The 26,004-nt window shown below is 36.6% G+C and overlaps 1 protein-coding gene across 1 annotated transcript in view; it reads left to right on the top strand.

The window, feature by feature from the left end:
• The first annotated feature begins 283 nt into the window (after positions 1-283).
• Positions 284-26,004, top strand: part of THADA (THADA armadillo repeat containing) — a 165,787-nt gene continuing 140,066 nt past the window's right edge. The window contains exons 1-22 of the mRNA XM_050894700.1: positions 284-359; positions 1,770-1,864; positions 2,289-2,419; positions 3,189-3,337; positions 3,495-3,527; positions 4,354-4,406; positions 5,370-5,556; positions 6,227-6,321; positions 6,625-6,845; positions 7,855-8,554; positions 9,156-9,326; positions 9,469-9,624; positions 10,813-10,935; positions 11,859-11,982; positions 12,128-12,135; positions 13,437-13,580; positions 14,442-14,652; positions 16,068-16,203; positions 16,553-16,689; positions 17,100-17,258; positions 18,450-18,607; positions 23,911-24,020. Of these exons, the coding sequence (XP_050750657.1) occupies positions 284-359; positions 1,770-1,864; positions 2,289-2,419; positions 3,189-3,337; positions 3,495-3,527; positions 4,354-4,406; positions 5,370-5,556; positions 6,227-6,321; positions 6,625-6,845; positions 7,855-8,554; positions 9,156-9,326; positions 9,469-9,624; positions 10,813-10,935; positions 11,859-11,982; positions 12,128-12,135; positions 13,437-13,580; positions 14,442-14,652; positions 16,068-16,203; positions 16,553-16,689; positions 17,100-17,258; positions 18,450-18,607; positions 23,911-24,020 (3,377 nt within the window). The remainder of the gene's footprint in view (positions 360-1,769; positions 1,865-2,288; positions 2,420-3,188; positions 3,338-3,494; positions 3,528-4,353; positions 4,407-5,369; positions 5,557-6,226; positions 6,322-6,624; positions 6,846-7,854; positions 8,555-9,155; positions 9,327-9,468; positions 9,625-10,812; positions 10,936-11,858; positions 11,983-12,127; positions 12,136-13,436; positions 13,581-14,441; positions 14,653-16,067; positions 16,204-16,552; positions 16,690-17,099; positions 17,259-18,449; positions 18,608-23,910; positions 24,021-26,004) is intronic.

The raw sequence follows: 26,004 nt of genomic DNA, 5'->3' as shown, positions 1-26,004 counted from the left end.
GTGCAGTAAAACTCCGGTGAGACAGTTTGTCATTCATCCAGCAAATCCTGTTTTCTGTGACTTCCGTTTTCTGCCATGAAGTCTGGGTGAATTTTGGACAAAATGCTTGAAATAGTTGAAGTTGATAAAATTAGAGAGAGCTATTATCTTGAAAAAAAATTGCACAGACAATGCAATAAACATTATTTCAGGACAGCGAAGAGCGTTATAGGAAGTGTTTGTAATTATGCTTTTAAAACAATGTGACTTTTTTTTTTGAGCAGGTATCTCTTAATCAGCTAAAATGGTTTTAAAGAAGAAGAAGGAAATTCAGGTAGATGCATTCTTTCTTGATCATCAGCAGCTTGAAAAACTTCAGAGTAAGTGGGGTGTTTTTTTCTGAACTAATGTGTAATTTCTTTTTCTGCTAGTAGAATGCATTTGAGTAGCTACTGAAATTGTTGCTTTTTGTTTGGGTTTTTTTTCTTGTTATGGTTTCTTTCTGGTGGTTTTGTTTTGTGGGTTTTAGGTGTGTTTGCTCTTTTGTGGTTTGTTTTTATTTTGTAATGACAATGGCTTCTTACCTTGGCAGAGTTAAAAGAATCCTCTAGAGCACTGTGTCTTTGGTTTGAAAGCTCTTTGCTTTGTTCTATCATTGGCGTGAAGGTGGTAGAAGGTCCTACTTGTGATGCCACTTGCAGGCCTGTAATTCAGTGCTACCTGAAGTACTAGCCTTAATATGTGGGATAACGCTGAATTTCAAAGAATCACAGAATGGTTGAGGTTGGAAGGGATCTCTGGAGGTCATCTTGAGTGTATTTTCCCAGTCTTTGTATTTTCTATAGTTAACTTGATTTAAAGATGCTGTTCAAATGCTCTTTTATTTTGTGGGGTTTGTTCGTTTGATGAGATAAACTTCCAGTGATCTTTACTTCAAAAAAACCCAAAACCAGGTAATACAAGATTTGTATACTAAAGTTACTATGAAGTGCTCCTTGCCTTCTAGTTAGCACTGGTGAGGCCACACCTGGAGTGCTGTGTCCAGTTCTGGGCTCCCCAGTACAAGAGAGATATGGACATACTGGAGAGAGTCCAGCAAAGGGCCACTAAAATGATGAAGGGCCTGGAGCATCCCTCCTGTGAGGAAAGGCTGAGAGAGCTGGGACTCTTCAGCCTGGTGAAGAGAAAGCTCGGGGGATCTTATCAATGTGTAAAAAGATATCTGAAGGGAAGGTGTAAAGAAGACAGAGCCAGGCTTTTTTCCGTGTTGAACAGTGATGGGACAGGAGGCATGGGCACAAACTGAAACACAAGAGGTTCCCTCTGAACATCAGGAAACACCTTTTTAATGTGAGGGTGTCTGAGCACTGGCACAGGTTTCCCAGGGAAGCTGGGGAGTCTCCCTCCTTGGAGGTATTCAAAAGCCATCTGGCCGTGGTCCTGGGCAGCCTGCTGCAGGTGACCCTACTTGAGCAGTGGGGTTGGACCAGATGACCTCCAGAGGTCCCTTCCAACTTCAGCCATGCTGTGATTTTGTGAAACTGGTCTTCATACTGAAGATGAGGTCTACTATAATGTTACAGTGAAGCTTGTATTTCTTGTCATTTGTTAGAAAAAAAAATGGGTGTTAAGGTGTTGTAAGGTGACTTAAGGGATTGTGGCACCAGTAGGTTTACTGGAACAGGAAAAAAACCTAAGAATTAAGCAGTGATTTCTTATTATAAATTATGTATTGTTTATACTGCTTATTGTAATTCCTTTCTAAAAAGAGACTCTTCTTCCAAATGTAGGGTTTTCAAAGGCTGAAGAGCAAAACCTGGCATCTCTGCTTCTGCACTGTGCACAGCTGAGCAATGGCATCCAGCAGATCCAGTGTATTAAACAAGTAAGACTTCACTGTTGTTAGTGTGGTTTTTGGTAACTGACAGTGTGTCATGTGTACTGTTAATGTGAAATAGAATTCTAAAATAAACTTTATAATGTTTTAAATGTTCCTGGAAGCAGGTAAAAAGCAACTGTTACTGCTGCACATGCATTAGGTAGAAATGCAGTTCTAGTACTTAAATTAGCAAGGGCTACAGTTACTGAAAATGATGGAAGGCAAGTGATACCAAGTTTCCTATTTTGTATGTATGTATTTTTGGTATTAGAGGTGTTCTTGGAACATTATTCAACACCTGAAACTCAACGGGATATGGTAAAGAGAGGACAGTTTTGGACTATATACTTGGGTGAGAGGGAATTCTGCCTCTGTTAATGATGAGGGTACATCCAGAGTTTTTGTTGATCGTGTGTTCTGTTGATTATAGATTATGCCATTGGTGAAGAAGATGGATCAAAACTCTGCAGGTGATCCCATGGTTAAAGCTTGTTTGGATATTTTGGGAGAGACATACTTTTCACTGGGTGTGAAGAATCCCTTGAAAAAAGTATTAGCAAGGTAAAAAATTGAGTAGTAAGCCTTTAGTTTTTTAAATGCTCTCCTTACCTAGAAGTCAGTAATTTTTTGTGCGCTACAAATTGCTGTAGTTTAATTACTGAAAATTTGTGGCACTAATATGTGAATATGTACTGTTTTTCTTTCTTTCTTAGTTAAAAATCTTAATTATAAATAATACAATATATCATTGGATAAATAACTTCAAAGTGAAGTATTGTTTTGATCTGTTTCATTACTGGAAAGACAACGTAGTGTGTAATTAGCACTTTGCATTTTAAAATCCAATATTAGAGTAGAAATTTAAAATACTTCTGTTAAAAAAAATATCTCTACTTTGACAATGTCAAGAGAAGGCTGTTCAGAGGAATCATAACTAAACTGTGGTTTCTTGTGCCTATTTTTATTGCAATTAAATTTTTCTGTTGCACAATTACTGTTGTATTACTTTAGTGAATTTATTACAGCCTTAATATTTTTAAGATCCAGTGCTTAGCTGTCTTCATTTCTATGTCCGAAACATTTGTTGTCCCACTGAGAGATGCAGGGCTTCCATCCTGTATTTGGTTGCATGCCAGACCTTTACACCCCTTTGACAGGTTTTCTAGCTGCAAAATTAGAATGGGCGTGTTTATTTTAAAACAGAACATCTTTTCATGCAGGAAGCAACATCTATCTATTATTGGAGTTTTAGCTAACATTGACTTTAGTCAAGTGGATATTTAACATCTCAGTATGAGCTAACTGGTCATGCTGTTTCTTACTGTTGTAGTTCACTAAATGGTCTTCCTGAACAGTTTATGACGTTAGCTGTACAAAGCTTTGTGTGCTGCCTTAGGGAAGAACTGAAAACCACAGACGTATATTTGTACAGAAAAGTACTGGACAACCTTGCTTCCTGTATGGAGGACTTCAGCTTAGGTATGATGACATTAAATATATTGTCTTCTGTTTTAACTTGCTCAACATTGGTTTGCATCTTGGCGCAGCACCTAATAGTAATGTTTACACTTTATCTGTGTAAAATAGAAAGTATTGGCTAGTGTTCAGCAGTTAAAATGTATTTTCTTTCCTTTAGGTAGAGCAAGTATTAAGAACCTGTTTGAAGAAGGTAAAGTTGTATTTATAGTAAAATAAGTTTCACTGTAGATGATTGGGGGGAGGGTTGTGTGTGAAGAAGTAGCATGAGGTGGGCATAAAGATCTATCAGATCTGATTTCCTCCTGGTTAATTTTTAATAACCAGTACCCTCACATGGTACTTTTTTTGTCAAAGACTTTCCCTTGATTTGTACCTTTAATTTCCAGGGGTCAATCTTGCTTTATTGAGCAGCCCTAGATATAAATCTGAAAAGGTACCAGTGAGTGATTCTTAAAGGGCTGGGGGAGTTGATGCTACTTTACGTGAAGTGTTCTCTGTCCTGTGCCTCATGATGAAGTTGAATGTGATAACACCGAGCTGTTAACAGCCAGTCTTGACTATAGCAAGTCCAGGCCTGCTGTGGCAAGAATTTTGTTTGGCAGTACTTTGGCAGAAGTCTGATCTGCTGGTAATATGGGATAACTTGACATACTGTGCCCTCAGCATGCAGATAATGTTCGCAACTTCCTGTGGACCTTTTATTGCTGCTCTTGGTAATTTCAGCTTTTCATTGAGGAATCAGAACACTCAGTACCTCACAGGATTAGGCCAAGTGGGTTGGAAACCCTTGTTTTGTACCAGCTTATTGCAAAGCAGCTTGAGATTTTGCTTTAGTACCGCTTCTTTGGGTCTGCACTGAAATGTCAGTTTAATTTGTTTATGGAGTGGAAGAAACATTACTGTATGGGTAACTGTTCATTGTGTCTGGGTATGATGTGTATGTGTGATTACTTTGCTGGAATTTTTCTGTTCTATTTGTCTTTTAAATAAATTCATACCATAATTATTTTCACTAGTTCTTCAGTTTCTGCAGAAGTCGCTACTTGACATACAGGAAGAAAACAGGCAAGTGAATTCAATATAAGCTGTATTTTATCAGTTTTTATTTCACTCTTGCAAGATAATCTGGTATGGTTTGGAATATCGCTATGATAGCCATACATTGATGAAAGATGGGAATGTCATTTTACAATGATACATATTTTAGATTAAAAAAAGCTGCTGATGAGTTTCTTTTCTTTTGTGGCAATATGATGATATAAAATAAGAGAGGAAAGGAAGAAAATTAAAGGTGGTAACATTTAAGGCACTGATACTGACTGTGTTAGAGCTACTGCTTTTAAGGGAGGCCTTTGAGTTGTGGTTTTGCATCTGAATTGTGACTGAAAGCTGTAATTAATAGATACAATTATTAAAATTCAGGTAGAGTGATACTCTTCCACTTTCATGAGTGTTTAATTCAGTATTGATATTCTGTTTAGTCTGTCACAGCAGTCATCATTTAATATCTTGACATTTTCCAGCATTGCATGAAGCGAAGCCTCTTCACTGTGGCCTCTCTCATCATGTACCCAGAGGAGAAGGGTGCTTAATGGAGTGTTTTGTACATTAAAAGTTTACATGTTGTCTGTCTTCTATGATTTGACTTTCTTCTAACATGAAATATGCTTTGTGCATGGAGGAACTGCTTGAAAAATGAGAAAGGAGCAGCACTGTTCTGTTGGTCTTTTTGGAAAGTTTCTGGAAAAGTTCAACTCTGCTCAGGCAGAATCAAATGAGTCAAAATTTGTCACAGGAACCTGCAGAAACTGTAGTAGAATTTGTCATTATGTTTGTTATCTTCATTTTAAAACACTGCCCTTGAGTCTGCTTCTTGTTTTCCTATAGTTACGTATCTGGTCAACTCAAACAATAAATTAGTTTTCACCATGAATTCTATCTGAAGTTGGCAGAATGTAGTTTTCTGGGGATGGTGAAGAATGGTTTTCATTTCCTTTTTGTGTGCATGTCTGTCTTTTTTTTCCACAGAAAGAATCATGGAAATCGTATTGTTCAGACTCAGTTGATGCACGATTTACTGATAGCCATTAAAGTTTCAATGATGCTTGTACAGAAATTACAAGAAAATATCCAGGGAAGTCTTTGGAAACACCATGAGTCTTTTGTTTGGCAAAGTATGTGTAGTTTACTGAAAAGCTCCACAAACTTCCTAATGGATGGTAAGTTTAGTAACATTCAAAACCAAATATTTTTGTTAAGTCAGTCTTGTTGTCTTTGTAGTAAACACAACCTGTACATATAAAAACTTAGTTTAGCTTGAATGGAAATTGAACTGCTGAGATTAATGGGAGTGGGAGCAGTAGTAGGTCTTTCGGTGAGCTATGATTTGTAGATCATAATTTTGGAGTGTACAGTTTAACTTGTCCTACTACAAAAAAACAAGGTAAATGCTATTACTAATAATTTAGAAACTAACAGAATACTTTTGAGACTCACCGAATGTCTGCGGCTACCAAAAATTTATATATCTGTATGAATTACACTGTCAGAACTATTTATTGGTGCATTATAACTAATTGTGTTTACTTCTTATACAGATATTTTTCTACAGTAGAATTTAATATAAATGTCAATAGGCTCTGCCACAATCCTCCTTGTCTTACTGGGCAGTTCTATATTTTCTATCTGTTAAAAGGTGTTAATAGTCTCCTATTACACTGGAGTATAAATTTGTTAGTACTTGCTATCCAGGCGGACGCTACAGATTTGTGATTATACACCTACAGGTAGTCTAGGAAAATTCAATGCCATCTTTATAATTTTGATACATAGTTCCAGCACACAGTGTTTGCTGCACTCTAATGTAAAACATCTTTCTCTGCTGTGTAGCAACTCTACTGCAAACTGTTCAGACTACTTCAGGACTGGCGGTTATTCTGTTTACTAAAGCTATGTATGAACCAGTTGAAGAATTACCTTCCTTGGTAAGTGTATTTCTTCGCTAAAGACTGTGAAATGTCATAGTGTCGTTAATCAGTGCTACCAGTGTTGTTCAGAGGCTTTGCTGATATGGATAGCAGGACTTGCCAACCTCTGTATCAGTCTTTTGCTGGAGTGTAAATCCTTTATTCTTGCCTTGCGATACGAAATAAGGCGACTAGGGTTTTGAATTTGAGAAAAACAACGTACAAGAAATCTCGTCAGATCTTCTAAGATTCTCAGTTATGCACAAAATAGCTTTTCTCCTGTGCTGAGACACTGTAATGGGTGTTATTTTGCTATTACAGGTCAGCGACTTGCTTCTTGGGTCAGTGAAACACACAGGCATGCCAGCGTGGTTTGTGAGTAACTGTGGGACTCTGTGTACAGAAGAACCCCCTGACTCGGTCCTTCTCTTTCTTTGCCATGGAGCACTGGCTATGCTGGAATGGAAGAATGGCAGCATGGGTGAAAATGGAGAGAAACTACTATTAGATATCGCATCAGTCTTGTTGTCTTTGAGTTCAGAGTAAGCCTGTGTTTTGATTTGTATTTCATGTTTGGGAGGATGGGGTTGATCTTTTTACTTGTATTTTTGCATGGCTCGTGGTCCTGGTGGAATATCTCTTTGATGCTTTCAGTGTAATGGTATTAGTTTCTGCCACAGATCATGTCATCTTTTTAATGTATTCAGAATAATTCTCTTAAGTCTGAAAACTGTAATGTCTTGATATTGCATAGATAGTTCTAAGTTACAATTTTCTCTTGCATGGTAAAATGAAATTTTGTTTTTCCAATGTAAGTGGTATTAGTTTACCGGCTACCTGATGGTAAGGTGTGGCAGAATCAGTTGTTATGTAGACAGATAAACTTTAGTTTCAGGACATCACCTCCTATACTTTTAAAAGAACAGAAGAATACAAAGTGTGCCAATGAGTGGAATACTTGAAGTAAGATGAATTTTTTTTAATTTTTTTTTTTTTGGTTTCATTTTTTTTCTGGTTGCAAGCATTGACTGCTTGCATCTAATGGACTACCAGCACTAATGGAGATTAAAACATGTATTCAGTTCAACCTTTGTTCCTGCCTTGGAGGTCAGTTTTGTGATTTTGTTTTTGCACATATGATACTCAGTTTTTATGGTTTTATATGGCAATGAGAAGTTTTCCTTATATTTTCAAGAAGCATGCAATAACATAATGCTGCTCAAATATTAGCATGTGGATATTAATTTTTATTTTTGTTTTTAAAATAGCAAGTGTAGTGGCTTGTCAGGTTTCTTTTCCCCATATTTAGAGGTTTTAGCTGTGACCAGTTAACACCATGTCAGGTAACTAAGCATACACTTTGCAACATCCAATTCATCACCTCCTTTTTGTGTTAGTTCCTTTTCTTCAGTGAATGGTTAGTGTCTTCTTACCTGTTTTAGTATGAGGTAAACTAATGTGATGAATAATTATTTTGAAATAAAAAAAATATTTTTTGAAAAAAATGACAAATGCAAATAATGAACTTTTTTTGTTTGTTCTTTTTAAAAGGTTAAAAGAATCCAGTATGGCAACATCTTTGTCTAGAATCCTGGCTATTTGGACTAATACAGCACTGGCTGCCCTCGTTTCAGGCTCTCCAAATCTAAAAATCAAACTTAATGGGAACTCGGATGTAATTGGGAAGCTGCTGGAATATGTTTATACACACTGGGAACACCCTCTGGATGCTGTTAGACACCAAACCAAATTGATATTCAAGAATCTTCTTCAGATACACCGAACCACCATTACTGGATCCAATGAAAAGTCAGACCCATTCCTTGCAAGGCTGATAAAGCATTTACTAAGCTTGGAGTGGCACGTAAAAGGGAAATATGCTTCTCTTGGCTGTCTTGTGGAGTGTGTGGGCACTGAAAATATACTACAGTTGGACAGAACAATTCCAGTACAAATCTTGGACGTGATGAATGATCAGTCTCTTGCACCCTATGCTAGTGATCTTTTGGAAACCATGTTTACAAATCACAAAGCCCGTTTTACTTTGAGTTTTCAAGAAAGCACCTGGATTGACCAGTGGCATGACATCTGGGTTTCTCCTCTTCTAGTAATACTGTGTGAAGGGAACCATGACCAAACTACTTATATAATAGATTACTATTTACCAAAATTGCTCAAATGTAGCCCTGGCAGTCTGAGCTACATGATTAGAATTCTTCAGGCTTCTGCAGATGCTAATCTAGGTGAGAAAATAAATATTGTATTTGTAATTATGATTGTTTTTTAAAAAAAAAATCTCAGAAATGTGATTTCTGATCTATTATTATTATTAGAATTAATTTGGGAGAAAAATTCCAGATGGTTATTATTGCTGTTAGTATTTCAAGGTGGAATTCATAATAATCATAAGTGTGTCTTCATGCCATGAGCAAAATAATTAGTATTCTAACTGTGAGTGCCTTACTGTTCTCTTTACATGCCAAGCTTTGTTACATATCAGTATTTTTTTCTACTGTTTTTCTGTTCTGCTGTTATTTCTTACACAGGCGTGTCCAGTAACAAATATGTGGATATAAGATTTGTGATTCTCTTGTAGTTTTTGACATAATTTAGTGTAACTCTAAAATAAGGGCTTGTGAGACCTCACAAGGTCCTTTTTTCATGTGGCATGTTCAAGACGAAGCTTTTTGGGAACCAGGGGATTTAGAACTAGTTTAATGTATGACACACACTGTCTTTTGGGATTTATGGGGTACAAAATAAAAGGGGGGTAGGAGCTGTGTTGGAAGTATCGGGAGTTTCTAACAAGCATTGCAATTAGTACGTTGTTTGTGTTAAACTATAATTATTACTGGTTTTCATTTTCTTTAGGCTCTCGCAGTACTAGAGGAGCTCTTGGAGCATTAATGGCATGCCTAAGAACAGCCAGGGCTCATGGACACCTGGAACTTTCAAATATCATGAGCAATGGTCTTGTATCCACTGAATGTATAAAACAGGGTCTAGTTCATCAGCACAATCAGGTAAAGGGACAACGTTTATTTTGTGTCTTTAAATTAGAAGAATTGTTTCAATCCTAGATACTGTGTCAGCATTGTTTTAAAACAAAGGTGTCATCATAGGTGCCTGTAACTCTTTTGTGGTTAACATCTAAATGTCTTTCAGGTTTGCATTGATGCTTTAGGTTTACTTTGTGAAACCCATCGTAGCACGGAAGTTGTGTCTATGGAAGAAATGCAACTAATTCAATTTTTTATGATGTACAACTTGAACAGCCAGTCTCCTTCAGTAAGGCAACAGATAGGTTCTTTACTGAGAAAGGTAATTTCAAACTATAAACAATGTCTAATGTGCCTATTATGTTAAGTTATATAGCATTTAAAAAAAAAAAATCCTACTGAGTATGTTATGAAGTTGCTCATCTGAAAGAGTAGAAGCTCTAAGACCAGGACTGTGTTGTATGTATTACTCACCTGAATGGTGGTAAGTCATCACAGGCAAGGATGGCTTAAACAAAAAAATTAAGTGATAGGCACAGTAACTTGATCATGAATGGTAGTGAGTGTTACTTAACCTGTCAACATATGCATACTTTACCAATAGCAAAGCAATGTGCCATAGAGTAAGCAATGAACCTTGTGTTGCTTTTGTTGTGGACTAAGAGTGTGCTTATGTAGACCTACCAGACCTCAGGCAAATTCACAGTCACTTGACCAGCCTCAGCAACCTGACTTGGAAGACAAGGTAGAACAATATTAAGGGAGCAGCATGACACGTGGCTGCGCTGTTACAGTCTGCAGGGATTGAGTGTGTCAACGTTGTGGAAGTTGCCAAGGTCACATGTACATCATGGTGGAAGGATATGGATAAAATGAGGAAACCATGTACATATAAAGAACATTTTGGAAGATGTTAATGGCAAAAGAAAGCAGTGTGGAAGGAGAAAATAATTAATTTGAGACAGGGGAAAAATGAGGGAATAGGTTTGGCGGAAACAAAAGAGAAGTCCATCTCTTTCCGTTCTTGCCTGGTACAGACTGAGGAATATGAGATGGAAAAATTGTGTTAGAGGGAGTGTAATAAGAAAAGAAATAATACTAGTGGGTAATAAAAGAGCTGGGGGAAGCACTCCTGAGGTGAGTCAAACTCTGTAAGAGACACTGAAGCTATAAAAATTATATGCATTAATTGAGCTTTTTTTATAGAGGAACTTCTGTTCCACGGAAAATGGGGAGGTGGGAGGAGAAGACTAGGCATGAATTTAAGGAGGGATATAGAAGAAGGTGTTGGAGGTGCAGAGGGAGGGGGAAAAGGTTGGTCACAAGAGAGATGGAGAGCAAAAAACTTCATTTTGGAGTGAAGAGAAGGATCTGTTCTGTGTTCTACTGTATGCAAACTTTTTAAAAATTACAAGCAATATGATCTGGAAAATAAGCTGAAAATCCCCCTTTCCCTTATTTAACTGTCAATGATTCTTACCTTACCTATGTTTTGCTTTTGTTTTAAAAGTTATTTTGTAGGATACAAGAAAGTTCCCAGGTGCTTTATAAATTGGAGCAAAATAAAACCAAGCAAGAGTTACTTGAAAACTCAACTAAAAGGCATCCTTTGGGGATTTTGCAGCAATATAAAGTAAGTTAGACTGCTAGAGATATAAATATAAGAGGTGGGATAGCATTTCTGAAAGGTAGTTCATTGTTCTTATACTTCTGCGTCAGTTAGGCTGTGTCTGTGTTAGGAAATAGTGCAGTGCAGAAGGAAGACGCCTGTAAAACGGTGCCGGGGACCTTGTCCACTCTGTAGGCACTTATGGCAAGTTAATTTTGACTAAATGGACTGTGGTCTCATGAAATGAGTGCCCATTAGTATTTGGAGGGTATCTTTAAGGTTAATTTTGTCCAAAAGCAATGAAGGTTATTTTCTGAGGGATTGCTCCATAATGTGAACTGAAACAGCAGTAAGTGCGGAATGACTGGAGATGTATCCCTAATCCAAACTAAAATTTTCAAGTAAATGTCCTGTCAGCTGCTGGCAGTTTAGTAGCAAGTTTTAAATGATGTGCGTTACTTGGGCTTGAAATAGAGATCCATTTAGCTTCAGCCTTTTTCTAGCTCTCCAGAATGATCAGTGAGAGAATGAATGGCAGACCTTCAGCACGAAGACTTCGTATGAAGACTTCTTTTGTATTTGTCCTTTTTTCCTATTTGAAGGCTCACATAATCAGTTCCGTTGTGTTAAACTGTTTCTTGTCTTGAATTCTGCTTTTCTTGTTCAACTAATTTTCAAGGTTTTGATACAATGGCCATCTTTTTGTGGGAGTGGGGAGGGGAAACTTGTTTTAAAAAAACCAAATGATTGTCCAGCCATCACTGTACTCTAGGAAACAAGAAATTTGTCAATACTATGAAGGTAGGCCTCCCATTCTTCCAAAATTAACTGTAAGGTCATAATTTTTTGGGTGACATGTAAAGCAGAATGTCCTGAATTCAGTTACTTAGACTTTTGTTTGTAGGACAGCAAGCAAACTGTCTTAATTTTTTTCTTGTGATTTTCAGGATTTCATGTCATCTGTATGTGACCGACTTTTTGAGGTACTGTTTCCTGGTTCATCACATCCAACCAGATTTTCTGCACTAACTATTTTAGGATCAGTAGCAGAAATATTTTCTGGTCCAAAAGGTGAGAAGCCCAATTTATAGGCTGTAGGAATGGGAGATATTGAAGAAGATTATTTTGTGCCACCTAGTCAATTTCTGTCAAAGTAAAACGATATTCTTAGTCCTTAATTTCTGTGGCATTTCCTGTGTCGCTTTTTTACCTGAAGGAAGGATAGTAAGTTTTATTGGAAAATGGAATATTGATGCAAATGCAAATATTTATGGCCTGTTGAATATCTTCCATAAATGGGGATTTTCTTGCATAGCCTGTTTTTTAGCAAGGTTTTTCAATGAATTTTTGTTACAAAGAAAACTTTCGGACAAGATTCAGTATATTTGATAACTTTACCCCCTTTTCCTGTTCTAACATCTTGATAATATGCAATTTAATACATTGAGACCATAAAAACTCTTGATTGAAAAAGCTTGCATATTTTTCATGATATTATCATACTAAATAAGGAACAATTTAATTGGACAGTTTATGATGTTGTGCTGCTGTTATTTTAAATTTTCTTCACAACATTATGACAACCCCAATTCAAGAAGTATTGATTAGAGCCTTGTAGATTGATGGTCTTGCTAAACCTTGTCTCTGGATCATATGGCCAACATGAAAGTATGTTTTCAGTCTTAAATTGTAACTTTTTTTTTTTTTTTTTAAAGAAATGAGACATATAAAATAGAAGTTGATTTTGAGAGGGAAGAAAAAATGCCTTCTTGGTAGATCTTTTCTCAAAACCCCTGATAAATCATGAACACATTAATTTTATTATTATGAGTTTGGGGTATGTTGTTGCTGCTTTTTTTTTTTTTAATAGAAAGTTGTATTGAGAGTTGTTTATGATAGCTTTAGGATTTCAGAAGCCTGACATTACTTCTATAAAGGAGATTTAGCTGCTGTTGTGTTCTGTGCTGGAATGTGGTGCACTTGTTTACATCTTAAAATTTCTGGCTTCATTACAGCATTAGGTGTCAGTCACCAGAAGCCATGACTCCTTTAAATCTAAATTAAAAGCAAAAGTTGTAAAGGCTTCCATTTTAGGGGATTATTCCTATGACAAAAAGAATCCCAAAAACCAAACCCCAAAGCATACTGAAGCTTTAAGTCTTTTTTGAGAGGAATTATTTTCTAATATTACATACTTCCAGGAAAAGAATTTTTAAGCAAAGCTAAAATAAAGGTTATTTTCAATGCTGAATTTAATGTGAATAAATGGGATTCTTTTTTTGGCAGTAAGTTACTTTCTGTATTACTGAGAGTAATTTTTTGGATATGGTAACCTTTTTTTTCCACAGTAAACATGGCATCTTAAGACCTATTAAGAGAAGTAGGTAATATTAAAATAATGCTTTAGCTAAAATTTTATTTTAATGGTTCTTTTAGTATAGCTAAGCAAAATGTGAATACAGTGCTTGTTCTGGAAAGAATTACAGCAAAACTATGTAAGGCATTGATTTCTTTTAACAGGTCAGGCACAAGTTTTTCAGTTGGATCAGGAGATCGATTCTGCTCGTGTCCGAACTTTGATCCAGTGTTTTGCCAGTACTTTTGAGGAAGTAAAAGTTCTGGCATTTGGGCTTTTGATGAAACTACGTGATGTTGCATTTAATTTACAGGTATGTAATTAAAAATATTTTAGAGGGAGTAATCTCGTGAAAGATGAATGTTGTATATTATACCAGGTACTTGGGTTAGGTACAAAGCATAATTCCTGAAAATTCGAAGTTGGTCCAAGTTGCCTGCAGTAGTGTTCATCGCTACCATCTTCTGTATATTTTTACACAGCTTCTGCCCTTACCTAAGGAGGCTTGTTTCACTAATTGATGAAGGAGTCTGGGAAGTTCATTGGGTATGACTATGAACTGTCAGAAATAGTTGATACAAGCTCCTTGCTTAGCTGTGACTTCCCTTTGTAAATGATTGAGGCGTTTTGACTTGGTTACTCTTGTGTTTTAAGAAATTCAGCTCTGTGTTTCTTTTCCTTTCTGATTGGTCTCAGATTTCATTATCTGATTGTCTTTTTTGATTTCTCCCAAATTTCGCCCTTTGACTCGATACCGATTTTTCTGTTTATTACTTCATAAAAAGTTACTTTTAAATTCCTAAGTACTGGTGAGTAAATATTGCTTCCTGATAACGTATGCTTCTCTGTGATGTCCGTTTGCAGATTAAACACAGTATTTTGGGAAAAAAAAAAACCAAACAAACCCACCATCCTCTTGAGAAGTGCAGCATGTTTGAATACTGCTTTATAAATGACTGTCCCCATCCTCAGTGTCTATGTAATAGTATCTTTGCTAAATCCATACACATGCATGTTTTGAGTGTAAGGTGATCAGTGTGCAAAATAGGTGTTTTTTAAGAAATGTGTACCAGGAAACTTACTGAAAAACAGATTCTTAGATTCCAGGGTGCTAAGTAGCTTAATTAAATCAATATGTAAGCTTAATAAAACGAGCAATATTGGTTTTTTTCAGGATTCTGAAAATCTAAATCTCCTATTCCAAGCAGCAATGGATCTTAGCACAAGTACCAAGCCATATGATTGTGTCACTGCTTCATATTTGTTGAACTTTTTAGTACATCATAAAGGACTGCAGCATATTTGTTTAGGAAAATGGGTTGAGCATAACCCCCAGATGGATGAAAACACATCAGTAAGTACAGTGGAGAAGAACACTTTAGCAGGTAAGCTTTTGGGGAACGGAACCCCCATGTTTTTTATATTTATTTGAAACCTTACTTGCTTTTCCTTAAGGCTTTTGGTAGGAGGCATAACGAGTAAAAGATACTTATTTCTAATAGGATTTTAAGTATATCCTGTTTTGCTGTTAAGAAGCCAGGTGCCTTAGTAAGATCTTAATCTAGTCCTGTTCATGTTAAGGCTATTGAATGTTCTTAGAAGATGGTTTTTGTTATTATTTTGATCAGAGGGAAAGTGACATTGGTGCCCTGGTAGCTAGCCTGATGAAGCTGTGCACATAAAGTGCAGGAAAGGAACCTCTGCTTCCTCTTAAGAGCTTGCTCACCGAGAGCGAAGGCAGCCGAGTTGGTCTGTGTCATGTTCCAGTACTTGATATTTTGAGCGCTGCCCCTTGGAGCTATCTTCACTTGGAACCATTTTTCTGAGTGGTTTGCAGTCCTGCACGTACATTTCTGCAGTAATTAGGCTTTGTTCACATGTGGAATATTTTTCTTTCGTTTAGTGCCTCTGGATGAAAGCTGAGAGGCTCTAAATCTGGCAGATCTGGCAAATTCGTTAAGCAGACTTTGTCTACCTTTTGTAATTTGCAGTAAAACTAAAATCTTGAAATTCATTATTTGTAATAAAGCATTGGATGTAATTTGTAGTAAACTCACTATTGTATATTTTTTTGGTGCCATTATTGGCTTCTCTCAGATGCCTATTAATACTTTCTTCATATGCAGTGAAATCATGATTTTCAGACATGGTTGTGGTTGCCATAAATGAAGCAAATGCATGGGTAACCTCATGTCTCGTTGTAGAGTATCTCCTGTTGTTAGTTATCCGTAGTTTGTTATTTGGGTCTGTAATTCATTCTGAATTACATTCTAAATTACATTACAATTGAGATGCCACATGGTATAAATAGAAATAGGCACATGTATCCTTGAAAATTGGGCAGGTTCTTTAGTGGCTAATGTAAGAGTCAAATATTTAACCGTAAACTTCCGATCGGTAATATTCTGCTGAACTGTTTGTTGTATTAACCTGGCTCTAAGGGTGAAGTCTGACTTTCAGTATGTGGTAGGTAACTTCTTTTGACTTCTTCATGAGCTGTGGGCTTGTCCCTGAGTATAGGATCTGGGCTGTGCTTTTCACAGCTGCTGTTTGATTTGGATAGACAGACTAAATTGACTGTAACAAATATTGCTGGAGTTTAGGTAACTGAAAATGAACAATAACTTTTATTTCAGTGACAAAAGAGTGAAAAGTGTAAACAAGGAAATTGCTGTGTATTTTCCATTGAATTGTTGTGTAAACAGGCTTTATTGCTGTTTCTTTAAAGCAGATTTGTTTCTTAGAAAATACAATATATGTATGTATGTATAATACAAATCTGTACTTTTTAAAATTTTAGTTATCAAGCTTTTGTTGTTGAACGTTGAAGAAGAAATATCTCAAGCTAAGAAGTCTCTCCTTCAAGCAGCAGCGTCATTCCCAATGTATGGGAGAGTGCATTGTATAACTGGGGCTTTGCAGCAATTACCTTTTAAGTAAGTAAAACATACTGCTAAATAGAAAGTCATAACTCCATGTTTAAACACAGTGGAAGAGCTGCTCAGGAGAACATAAAAGCATGCAGTGTTATTTTTAACGAAATCCAGTACCTGTGGCTTTTAGAACTCTTACTGGCTGCTGCACTGTTTAGCTAGCTGTTGGATACTTCCTTTGTATGTGTTAAACTGAGTCTTAGGACTTTTCAAACTGTACCCTATTTATAGTTTTCATAAATACTGTTGCGGAAGTGTTTGTAATTTCAGTTCTTTCTTTTAAATATAAAATTATTTTTAATCCATGTTGTGTTGGTTTTTGTTTGTGATTTTGTTTTTTTTTTTTTTTAAGTAACTTGACGTTGGTAGCTGAATGGAAGGAAATGGTGGCCAGGCTCATTCTGATGTCATACAAACTCTCTGCTGTAGTATCGCCAGTAGTGCAGAGCTCATCGCCAGAGGGTCTTATTCCAATGGATAGTGATTCAGGTAAACAAACAAAACCCCAAAAGAATTCTGTTAAAATCTGAAGCTCCTGAAGTTCTGTTTGTCTTACAGCGATTCAGAACTAGAGCTAGCACGCCTCCTTTTCAATTTCTCATTTTATGTCATAATCTTAAGCCACTCTTTTAGCTTCTGATAGAGGTTGTCTTGACTTCTGCACTAAAAAAATCAAACATTTGCAGGTTGTATTGTTGCATCTGTTTCAAAACAAATGACTGTAAAGTCCAGTTTTCTTTCTTCCCTAATCCTCGTAATCACCATAGTTTTATATTTGGTTTTTAGTGCTGGTAGCTTTCTTTTGTACTTACATACCCATGAAAATGAATTACATTTGTATAAAGAACTGGAAGTAAAAAACAAAACTGTCTTAAATATTCCTCTTGTTTAATGTGTAGAAAGTGCAGGTCGTCTGCAGATGATTCTGCATGAGATACAACCACAGGACACGAATGATTATTTTATGCAAGCAAAAATTTTGAAAGAACACTGCAAAGTAGAGTCTGAAAAGCTGGCTGACCACAGGCCAATGGAAAATATTTGCACAGAAATGAGAGGTAAATCCAATGCTGTATTAGTAATTAAATCAAGATATTCTTTATAGAGCAGGCATTTTATGTGGGGGTGATCAAAATTGGAAATTACTTGCTCCGTGTAATGTTTCAGTTCTTCAATAAATCTGTCAGAAGCTAGTTATTCATGGGCATGGTTTTAAAGACTAATTCACTGTGTTTCTGGAAGATTGTGGTTAATCTCTCTTAGAGCACAAGTGAAAATGAGTTGTTTTGATATTGACCTAGACTCTATTGGCTTAACTGCACTGGCCAGGTAATCTTTAACACCTTTTCTGTCACGCAATGCTTTTAATGCGTTTCTTGTTGAAAGGTGTTAGTGTGATTTCCCTCTCCAGTGTACACAAGACTAGTGGGGAGTACGTTCATGCAATAAAACTCGTTGCATGAAATTACATAAGCAGAAGCTTCTGTTTGAAAGATTCCAGTGGTAAAATGTTAGTTAGTATTTGTCTGCTTAATGAATAGCAGCTATGAAATTGAGCCTTACAGTGATAAAGAAATTGTAAACTTTGGTGTATTTAGTGTATGCCAGAATAAATTTATAGAGTATCTCTACATTTTTAAATTTAATAGTTTATGCAAGCTTTTTAAGCCTTAAATATTTGAACTTTCTTTCCTCACATGTTTTTTCCTATGTTTAAAGTAGTTTGGGTTGGGCCATATGTTTTGTTTCATGAAATTGTCTGTAAATATGTTATAGTGGCACAGTGGCCACCAGATGGGGATGTTGCGTTAGAAACGTCATGCCTTTGCCAGGCCTCTTCCTACGGGGGCACCTGGGTTAAAAACCAAGTAGCATACAATGAGTGATGGATTGATGATTGACGTGGAGTTTGTTGGAGCCTGGCTCCAAAGTTGTAGGTGTTTGTATAGTTCAGTGTGCAGGTGAATACCAATTGTGACCAAAAGACCTCTACTTTTTAAAATAGCAGTTTCCTGGTAAAATGGTATACTGCTACCTTTTCCAAGTGGAATAAAGTACAGTGAGTGTTCAGGAGTGGAAGCAATTAGGGTCAGCAAAACTGAATTATCCTTTGGGTTAGCAAGTTTAGAAATTTTTTTCATAGTTAATTGTGTTTTCTAAGAAGATCAGGCTAAATGAAGTTTAAATTACAAGTCTACGTCTCAGAACCTTGAGTTACGCTATTGCATTTGTTGATTTTTATTTTTAAGGTAAAGAAAGGCAAACATGTGACGTCACAGCTCAAATGGTTCTTGTATGTTGCTGGAGAAGCATGAAGGAAGTATCTCTGCTCTTAGGGACACTGTGTAAACTTTTGCCTCCACAGGCTACATCTGAACCTTCAGATGGGTTGATTACCGTAGAACAGGTAGGGAAGTAGTTTTTATTATAAAACCTTCACTTTCTTTTGGGGTGGTGGTGGAGGGGAAGGCAGTTTTCAGAAAACTGTTTTTTCTTAAATCTGCATTCTGTATGGGAAAAGTTGGTTTGTTTTTTTTTTTTTTTTTATTGCCATGTTCTTCTCATGGTTCTCTTGTTTTATTATACTTGACAAACAGTCTACTTTTTGATAAAGTGGTATTCAGAAGGCATAACTATAGTAGTAACAGATAAGTGAAGAAATTATTATACATAGCTAGCGAACTCAAGGAGTATTCATTCTAGTTGTATTGGGTTATTTATAAGATGTATGCTGTGTTTAGGGATACCAATGCCTGCCTGCCTGCCTCCCTCCCCTCTGTCTCTCTCTCCCTCTCTCTCTTGGTATATGTTAGGCATTAATAGAGTTGCTGAAAATCTTCTAAACTGACTTCATATTCAAAGTGTCTTTTGTTTCATTTTGAACTCTAGATGTTGGGATTTTACTTAAAGCTCTTCATTAATTGAACTTCATAATCAATAATTCTGAAAGTCAAACATGCTGGCTAGTCGTAGTCTTGTCCTCCATAGGAGACTGAATTATGAATAATTTGTATGTAATGTGACTCCCTTTTTCCTCCAATTTTTTTGATTTAAGAGATCAGAAATGTTAATATGCCATCTGGGTCTCTTGTAGAAAGTTGAGTGCAGTGTTTACAAGAAATTAGATTACCACAGGCATTTATTTGGGAAATATTTTGTGTTTATTAAATTTCTGTTTTTAATTGATGACCTTTTCATTTCCATATGGTTTCAACAAAACCAGTCTCTACATGGAAGATTGAAATATGCAAGACATACTACTTTTTAACCTCTTTTTCTTTCCAACAGAAAATACTTACTTAGTTTTTCCTGAGGTGGTAGAACTTTCTATCTTAAAATAAATAATAGTATAATGTACTGCAGATCTTATTTCTTATGATATCTAATGTTGTGGTGCCATGGAAATAATGTTAGTATTTTTATTCTTGCATTGTCTCTAGCCTTCACGTTTTCATCTGGTTAACAGCTGTGCTTGTATTGTTGCAGAGGTCTGGAGGGCAGATGAGAGAACAGATATGCGTTTCCACCATTATGTTCCTTAATCTGCTCCAAGTCAAAAAGGAATTGTATTTTAGAATGAGTTAGCTCTAACTGTAGCATCTCTATCTTCATTTAAAAAGCAGACATTAGTAGTTATCCTTTCAGAAATGTTATGTTATTAAGCAACATATCTTCTTTTCCTATAGATGCCTCATTAGATTCTTTATGCTTCTGATGTCTTACTGTAAAACAGAATGTCTGTGTTCTAATTTGAAGAATGCTAATTGACAAGAAGTCAGTTTGAAATCTTGATTTTCCTCAGGCTTGCAAGGAAATACACAAGGAAATACAATTTGACTGAATGTATAACAAATATTATAGGAAAAAGCGTGAGCATTTTCCCTGCACTTTTTGTAACTGGCGTTACCCTATTGTACTAAAAAAAAAAAAAAAAAAAAAAAAGAAAAAGAGGGGATTTCGTCATAAATGACTAGAAATGTCAATACCAGAACTGCTGTGGCTTCAGACTTTTATTGAACACTTTTCAGTGTTGAGAAATAAGGGAATTGGTTTTGGTATCTTATGCATGTAGAGCTTTCCCTTAAAGTTGCCCATTCTTTTTCTTTATTCTGTAAGTATTAAAAGAGATTTAAGAATACAGAGAGGGAAAACTCGAGAGAAACCTTGATCATATTGCCTTGAGTCAGGGCTAAGTAATTGTTGAGAAAAATCTGGTAGCACCACTTGGCCATTCTGTGTCATCCTGTTGCAAAGCCTTCCTTGTCTTGTACCTTGCTTTATGTCTAGGTCAGTAACTGTTAAATTGTACCTTATGGGATCAGTGTTATTGTCGCAATTTATTCACACAAAAGATCATAGTAAGTGTTGAATAATCTTTTGATTATTTTTGCCCCCTTTTTTAATTGAGCATGCAAATGAAAAGACAGTGTCTTTCCGTGCTGGTCCACCTTAAGAAATGGCACAACAGAACTGTGCTTCTTGGTAGGCAGTGGTGTTAGCCAGCTACTCGTGGCACTAATTCTTGATTCCTCTTTGTAGCTGTTAATGCTGTCTGTTGTGGTATGTACCTATGTAGGAGAAGTTGGCAGAGGCGCAGCTCGTTTGATACTTTTGTTTGTTTGTTTGTTACTGGGAAGTTGGGACAGTATCAAATTTGCACTTTCTGTTTCTTCTGAGTAAGAGATTGGGTTTGCATGGCATTTGAATGCCACTGTGCGCACTGACTGTAACGTCTTCAGCTGCTTGGTGTGGAGATGCGTGTGTAGAGGAGTCTCAAAATACTGTATTTGAACTGGCAGTCTTCAAAGCCTAAGCCATTTTGCGATGGCTGCTTTGCCTTTAAAAATAGACATAGGATATGCCTAGTATATCTGGAGGAATCTCTCTATTCAAATACATATTCTACCTTTTATTCTACATCTGACCCTTAAAGTCCAGAGATGGCAGGCTCAAAGCTTTGCCTGTTAAAGACAATCAATACAAATGGTATCATGTCCTAGTAACCACCATGTAATCAACAAAATGATACCTCATGAAGACTGTGTGTTGATTTTGTCATATGACCTGCAAATCATGAGACAACGCTCCAAGCCTGGAGGAACTTTTAGCTCTTCCTCGAACTCCTGTTTATCTCACCTGTGAAGTTTTAAGACGATTTTGGGAGATAAGCTTGCCAGAACTAAAGTGAAAAGAAACAGGCAGCAGAAGTAAAGAGTTAGTACTGTCCCAATGCCAGGGGTTGTGCTTGTGTTAATCCAACAGTCAGAGAGAGCTGATCTGAGCCCTTGTGGTGGAACACTGAAGTACGCAGAAGACTTTTAAGTACTGACAGCCCTCAGTACTTGTTACTTATTTCTGCCACCAGTGCAAAAATGTGGCTCCCGTTGCTGCTTTGGAGTTTGTTCTCTTCAAGGAAGAATTTAAAACAAACAAACAAAACCCCCAAACCCACCAAAAAAACACCTCTCCCCAGTTTTTAATGTAATCAGTCTATCTGCTCTGGAGTTCAGTATGGTTGGCAATAGTTCACCGGCTACTAGTTGTTGCTGTGAGATGCTTTTGCAGTCCTTTATGGGTTTAAAGCTATCCTCTCCTAATGGTTTGAAAAAAATACCCTCTAGAATGTAGGACCCTACTTTAGTGGCATCTTGCTGTTGGCAAAATAAGATATGGAGGCACAAATGTATCAACCGTTTCTCAGAGCACTTTCGGAACCTGTTGTACAGAATTTATATCTTGAATACTGAGATTCTTGGTCTCAGTAGCAAGCATGGCCCTGTAAATTATTGATTGTTGCATTAGTAAGACTAACCTGTTGCACTCTAGGTTTTTGACCAAGATGATCAAATGTATTTAAGACGTTTGCTCCCTATTCCATATTTGAATATTTTAACTTGAACCGGGGTGTTATTTCCTGTGCAAGCAAAGTTGGGAGGGTTGCCTTTTCTTACAGTTGCTGTGGATCTTCGTGATGTTGTAGAAAATGTGAATTCCTTGACTTGTTCTCCATCCTGACATATGAAGTACTGGTTTTATGACACAGGGAAGCTGGACGCTCATGGATGGCATGATGCTATTAGATAAGAATCCATACTTATGCATTTGCCTCAGGTTCAGTCCTATGTCATTTGCAAGAACTGAGTTATGGCAGTGCTTCTTCTTCAAACTCTAGCCTATCAGTGGAAATGAATATATCAGAGCTCAATTTAAAGTAAGCTTCTAGTCAATGTGGCTGTTGCAAAAAGCTCAGAAATATAAACAGTAAAGTTGAAAGTTATGTGACCCAAAAAAAAAAAATTCACATGAATTATTCTAAAAATGTAAAGGTGATGGTGAAACAGGACAGTAATTTGATTTGCATGTGTATGGTTTTCTTGGTTTGGTTTTGTTTACACACCTGGAGAGTTGGTCTGTCTGTGGGTCAGTTCCTTCTGAAAAAAGGGCACTTACTCCTGCTTTTGGGCTAGAAAGCTGAAACCCTGTAGGTACATAAACTAGCTTAAAATCCACTCAGAGAAATAACTGTTTTAACTCAAATATCTGCAGTTATTGTTTGTTTCACATTAGGTGGGTTTTAGCTGCAGGAAATAATAAGTAGACTTTGTCTCCAATTTTTTTTTTTTTTTAATTATTGCGATTTCATTGCTTGGGTAATATGGATTACGTAACAGTAGGGTGGAAAACCGTATAGCTAGATACGACATTAACTTCTCTGACATCTTAATTACTTGTCAGACTATTAAAGTATGTTGTTTATAAATAACAGAATAAGCAGAATTTTATAAGAAACTTGACATGATTTTATGCTTGGTTTTATATAAAAGCTTTGAAGAACCTTTTGCTGAAGGACTCTTAGGAAATATTCCTGAAGAAAATTTTGCATAATAGAATTAGGTATGTGCTATGTGTTTTACACAAATTATATTGGAAGTTTGATTTAGACCTTGAAAGTTGATGAGAATTAGAGAAAAAATAAAAAAAACATATCTTTTTGTAGAATGAGATTGTACGGAATTGTAAGCTTCCAAACAGCTTTAAAAGCTTGGTATCCAGGTAGAGCTCTAGAAGGTATATATCGGTGAAAGTTTAGTTATAACATTTAGCTTTTTGAGACTTTCAAATGTAGCTCTCACTACTACATACATACAACATCTTTTTTATTTTAAAATTGTTTCTAGTAGTCACAGGTAATTATGCAGAATCGTAGAACCTTAAAAATAGCTAAGGTAGATTTGTTTCCCTTTGGCACAATTTTTGAAGTTTGAATTTCGTATTTTTCTCAGATATTTTTGTAGATGTTTGTTTCTGCTGTTATGATTTAGTAGATATTTTCTTCGGGATTTTATGCAAGAGTGAAGGCAAACAAGAAGGATTCTAAATTTGTTTCCTCTGAAAATCAGTTGTCCCTTTCTTTTCTTAAAATCTGTGTGTTCCCCTTGGACAAACAGCTAATTTTATGTCCTTTATTTTTTTGGCCATTTTTAAGGACATAGCACTATCCCTTTAACCTGAAAAATTAAGTATAATATTTGTTATCCTTAAAGCAAGAGTTTTTTTGTGATAGGACTCCTAGTTGCTTTTTGCTTTTGCCAGAGGCCTTTCCAACCAAAGTAAGGATTGCTGCTTTTAGTTGCAGAAGTATCATGCATTTATAAATGAAATATCTATGTATAATTTCAAATAGCTTTTTTTCTTTTTTTTCTTTTTTAGGTTAAAAATATTGGGGATTACTTTAAACATCATCTCCTGCAGTCGAGGCACAGGGGTGCATTTGAATTGGCATACGCTGGCTTTGTGCAACTTACGGAAATGCTTTCCAGGTAGAAGATGGGCAACTTACTGTGTTTTTAATATAATAGTTTTACCAAACTGTGGCATTGATCCTGAAACTGGCTGTGCAAGCAGATCCTTGATTTCATGTGGATTTTATTTGAGTTTGGTGTAGGCATGATTATGACATTAGTTACATGACGTCTGTGACTTGGACTGCAATACTTATGGTTAGAGATGGTGCTTAGGCATTGAAAGACGATACAGACATCTAATGCTTGCTGCATTTTTCTCCGTTTCTGGCGTGTTAGTTTACTGAACAGCTCTCAAAAGCTCTTGGGAAAAGTAGGAGTGTAGAATTCTTTCCTCCCGCTCCCCCTTCCCCAGCCCTTTATGAAAATGAATGCCAGACTTTTTGTTTCAGCCAGGATGTTTTCCTGGAAACTTTTATTACTTGTCACCGAGTTGTGTATTCTGACATTTGGAAGACTACCTGGCAGTGCATCACAAGATGTGATACGCAATCTTTTTAAAAAAATTTTTTTTCTTTCCCCTTGTAACTTTATACTTTCCTAGAAGAACTAAATGAGCAGAGTTGTCCTGAGGTCTGGGCAAGAGCGTTGGAATTTCCATTACATGCTTAGTTACCTATTTCAAGTGTTGGTAATGTTTCTTTGTGATATATAGTGATTATATCATATCCAGTTTTTAGTAAGACAGATCAAAATCTCTACTAACTTTATGGGTTTTGGGGGGGTTTTTTTAAACGTAGTTTTTGGAAAGGCCAGTCAAATTTTCAATTTGAAGTACATGTATTTTCACAGCAATGCCAGTTAAGTAACCAGTGTTCCCCTTTTGCCCCAAGTGGGCCAGTTTGAGGCACTGATCTGTTTCTTGTTTATTTTGAGGGGTGTGGAGGAAGGAAGAGGGGGTAGTTTTGTTTGTTTTGTTGTTGGGTTTTTTTTAAAGTAAAAATAAATCTGGTGATGGAAACAGTTTTGGTGGTTTTAGTACAGACCAGCTGCCTGACCAGGTTCACTGGGTGTCTCCTCAGACAGTTTTCCCAACAGAACTGAGGGATTGATCTCTGGTATGGGATGTCAGTGGGGTAGCTGCATATAGGTACCAGCACTGCTACATAAATTGGTATTTGACACATTATGGCCTTCATTCTGTATGCCAGTGAGATGTTAAACTATAAGCCATGGTTCTGTTGGTGATGTATCTGTAGAAGGTACAGTATTTCCTTTTATGTGCTAGCAGTCTGAGGCATTTTAAATTGGCCTGAGTAGTTTGTTGACAGCTCACACACCCTTACTTTACAGTTGATTATTTACTTCAAAACGAAAAAAAGAAACTGACGTGTGATGCTGTTCTTGCTTAACTTTTTGCCTGTCTGTAGACATTATATACATTTGTGTAGATGTTATGTTCTTTTTCTATACTATGAAAACTTGTTTCAGGAATTTTTAAGGTGATGTATCAGATGATTGCCCAGTGGCACCCTTTGTGCTGACTTCTTATTAACTTCCCTGCTGGGCTAGATCTTTTCTACTTTCAGTGCTGTGAGTATTGAGAACATCCAGTATACCTAGGGATAACATCCTTCAATATTCAGCAATTGTTTCTATGCATTCTTGTTGTGGTTTAACCCCAGCCAGCAACTAAGCACCACACAGCCGCTCGCTCACTCCCCCTGCACCGGGATAGGGGAGAGACTCGGAAGGGTTTCTCACTCACTGTAGGAGTTGCTCTCTCAGTACAGCACTGTGAGTATAAACATGTGTTGATGTAAAAAAAATTCCATGGTTAAGTTGTACAATCTACTTTAGTTTCAAAGGATTTATTCCTCCCGTAAGATTGAAGAGAGTCTGGCCATCAGAGTAGTACTGTTTAAAAAAAAACAAACAAAACACCTTTTACTACCACCAGCCTTTTTGAGGGGAGAAAAGAGGTGATCCAAACAGGTACAGCCCCACTAGTCTGATCTCAGTCAATATGCAGGACTATCTAGAACGAACTTTGTAGGAAAGG

The sequence above is a fragment of the Gymnogyps californianus genome, chromosome 3 (assembly GCF_018139145.2).
Source record: "Gymnogyps californianus isolate 813 chromosome 3, ASM1813914v2, whole genome shotgun sequence".
NCBI classification, from domain to species: domain Eukaryota; kingdom Metazoa; phylum Chordata; class Aves; order Accipitriformes; family Cathartidae; genus Gymnogyps; species Gymnogyps californianus.
This window is presented reverse-complemented; position numbering and strand designations above follow the sequence as displayed.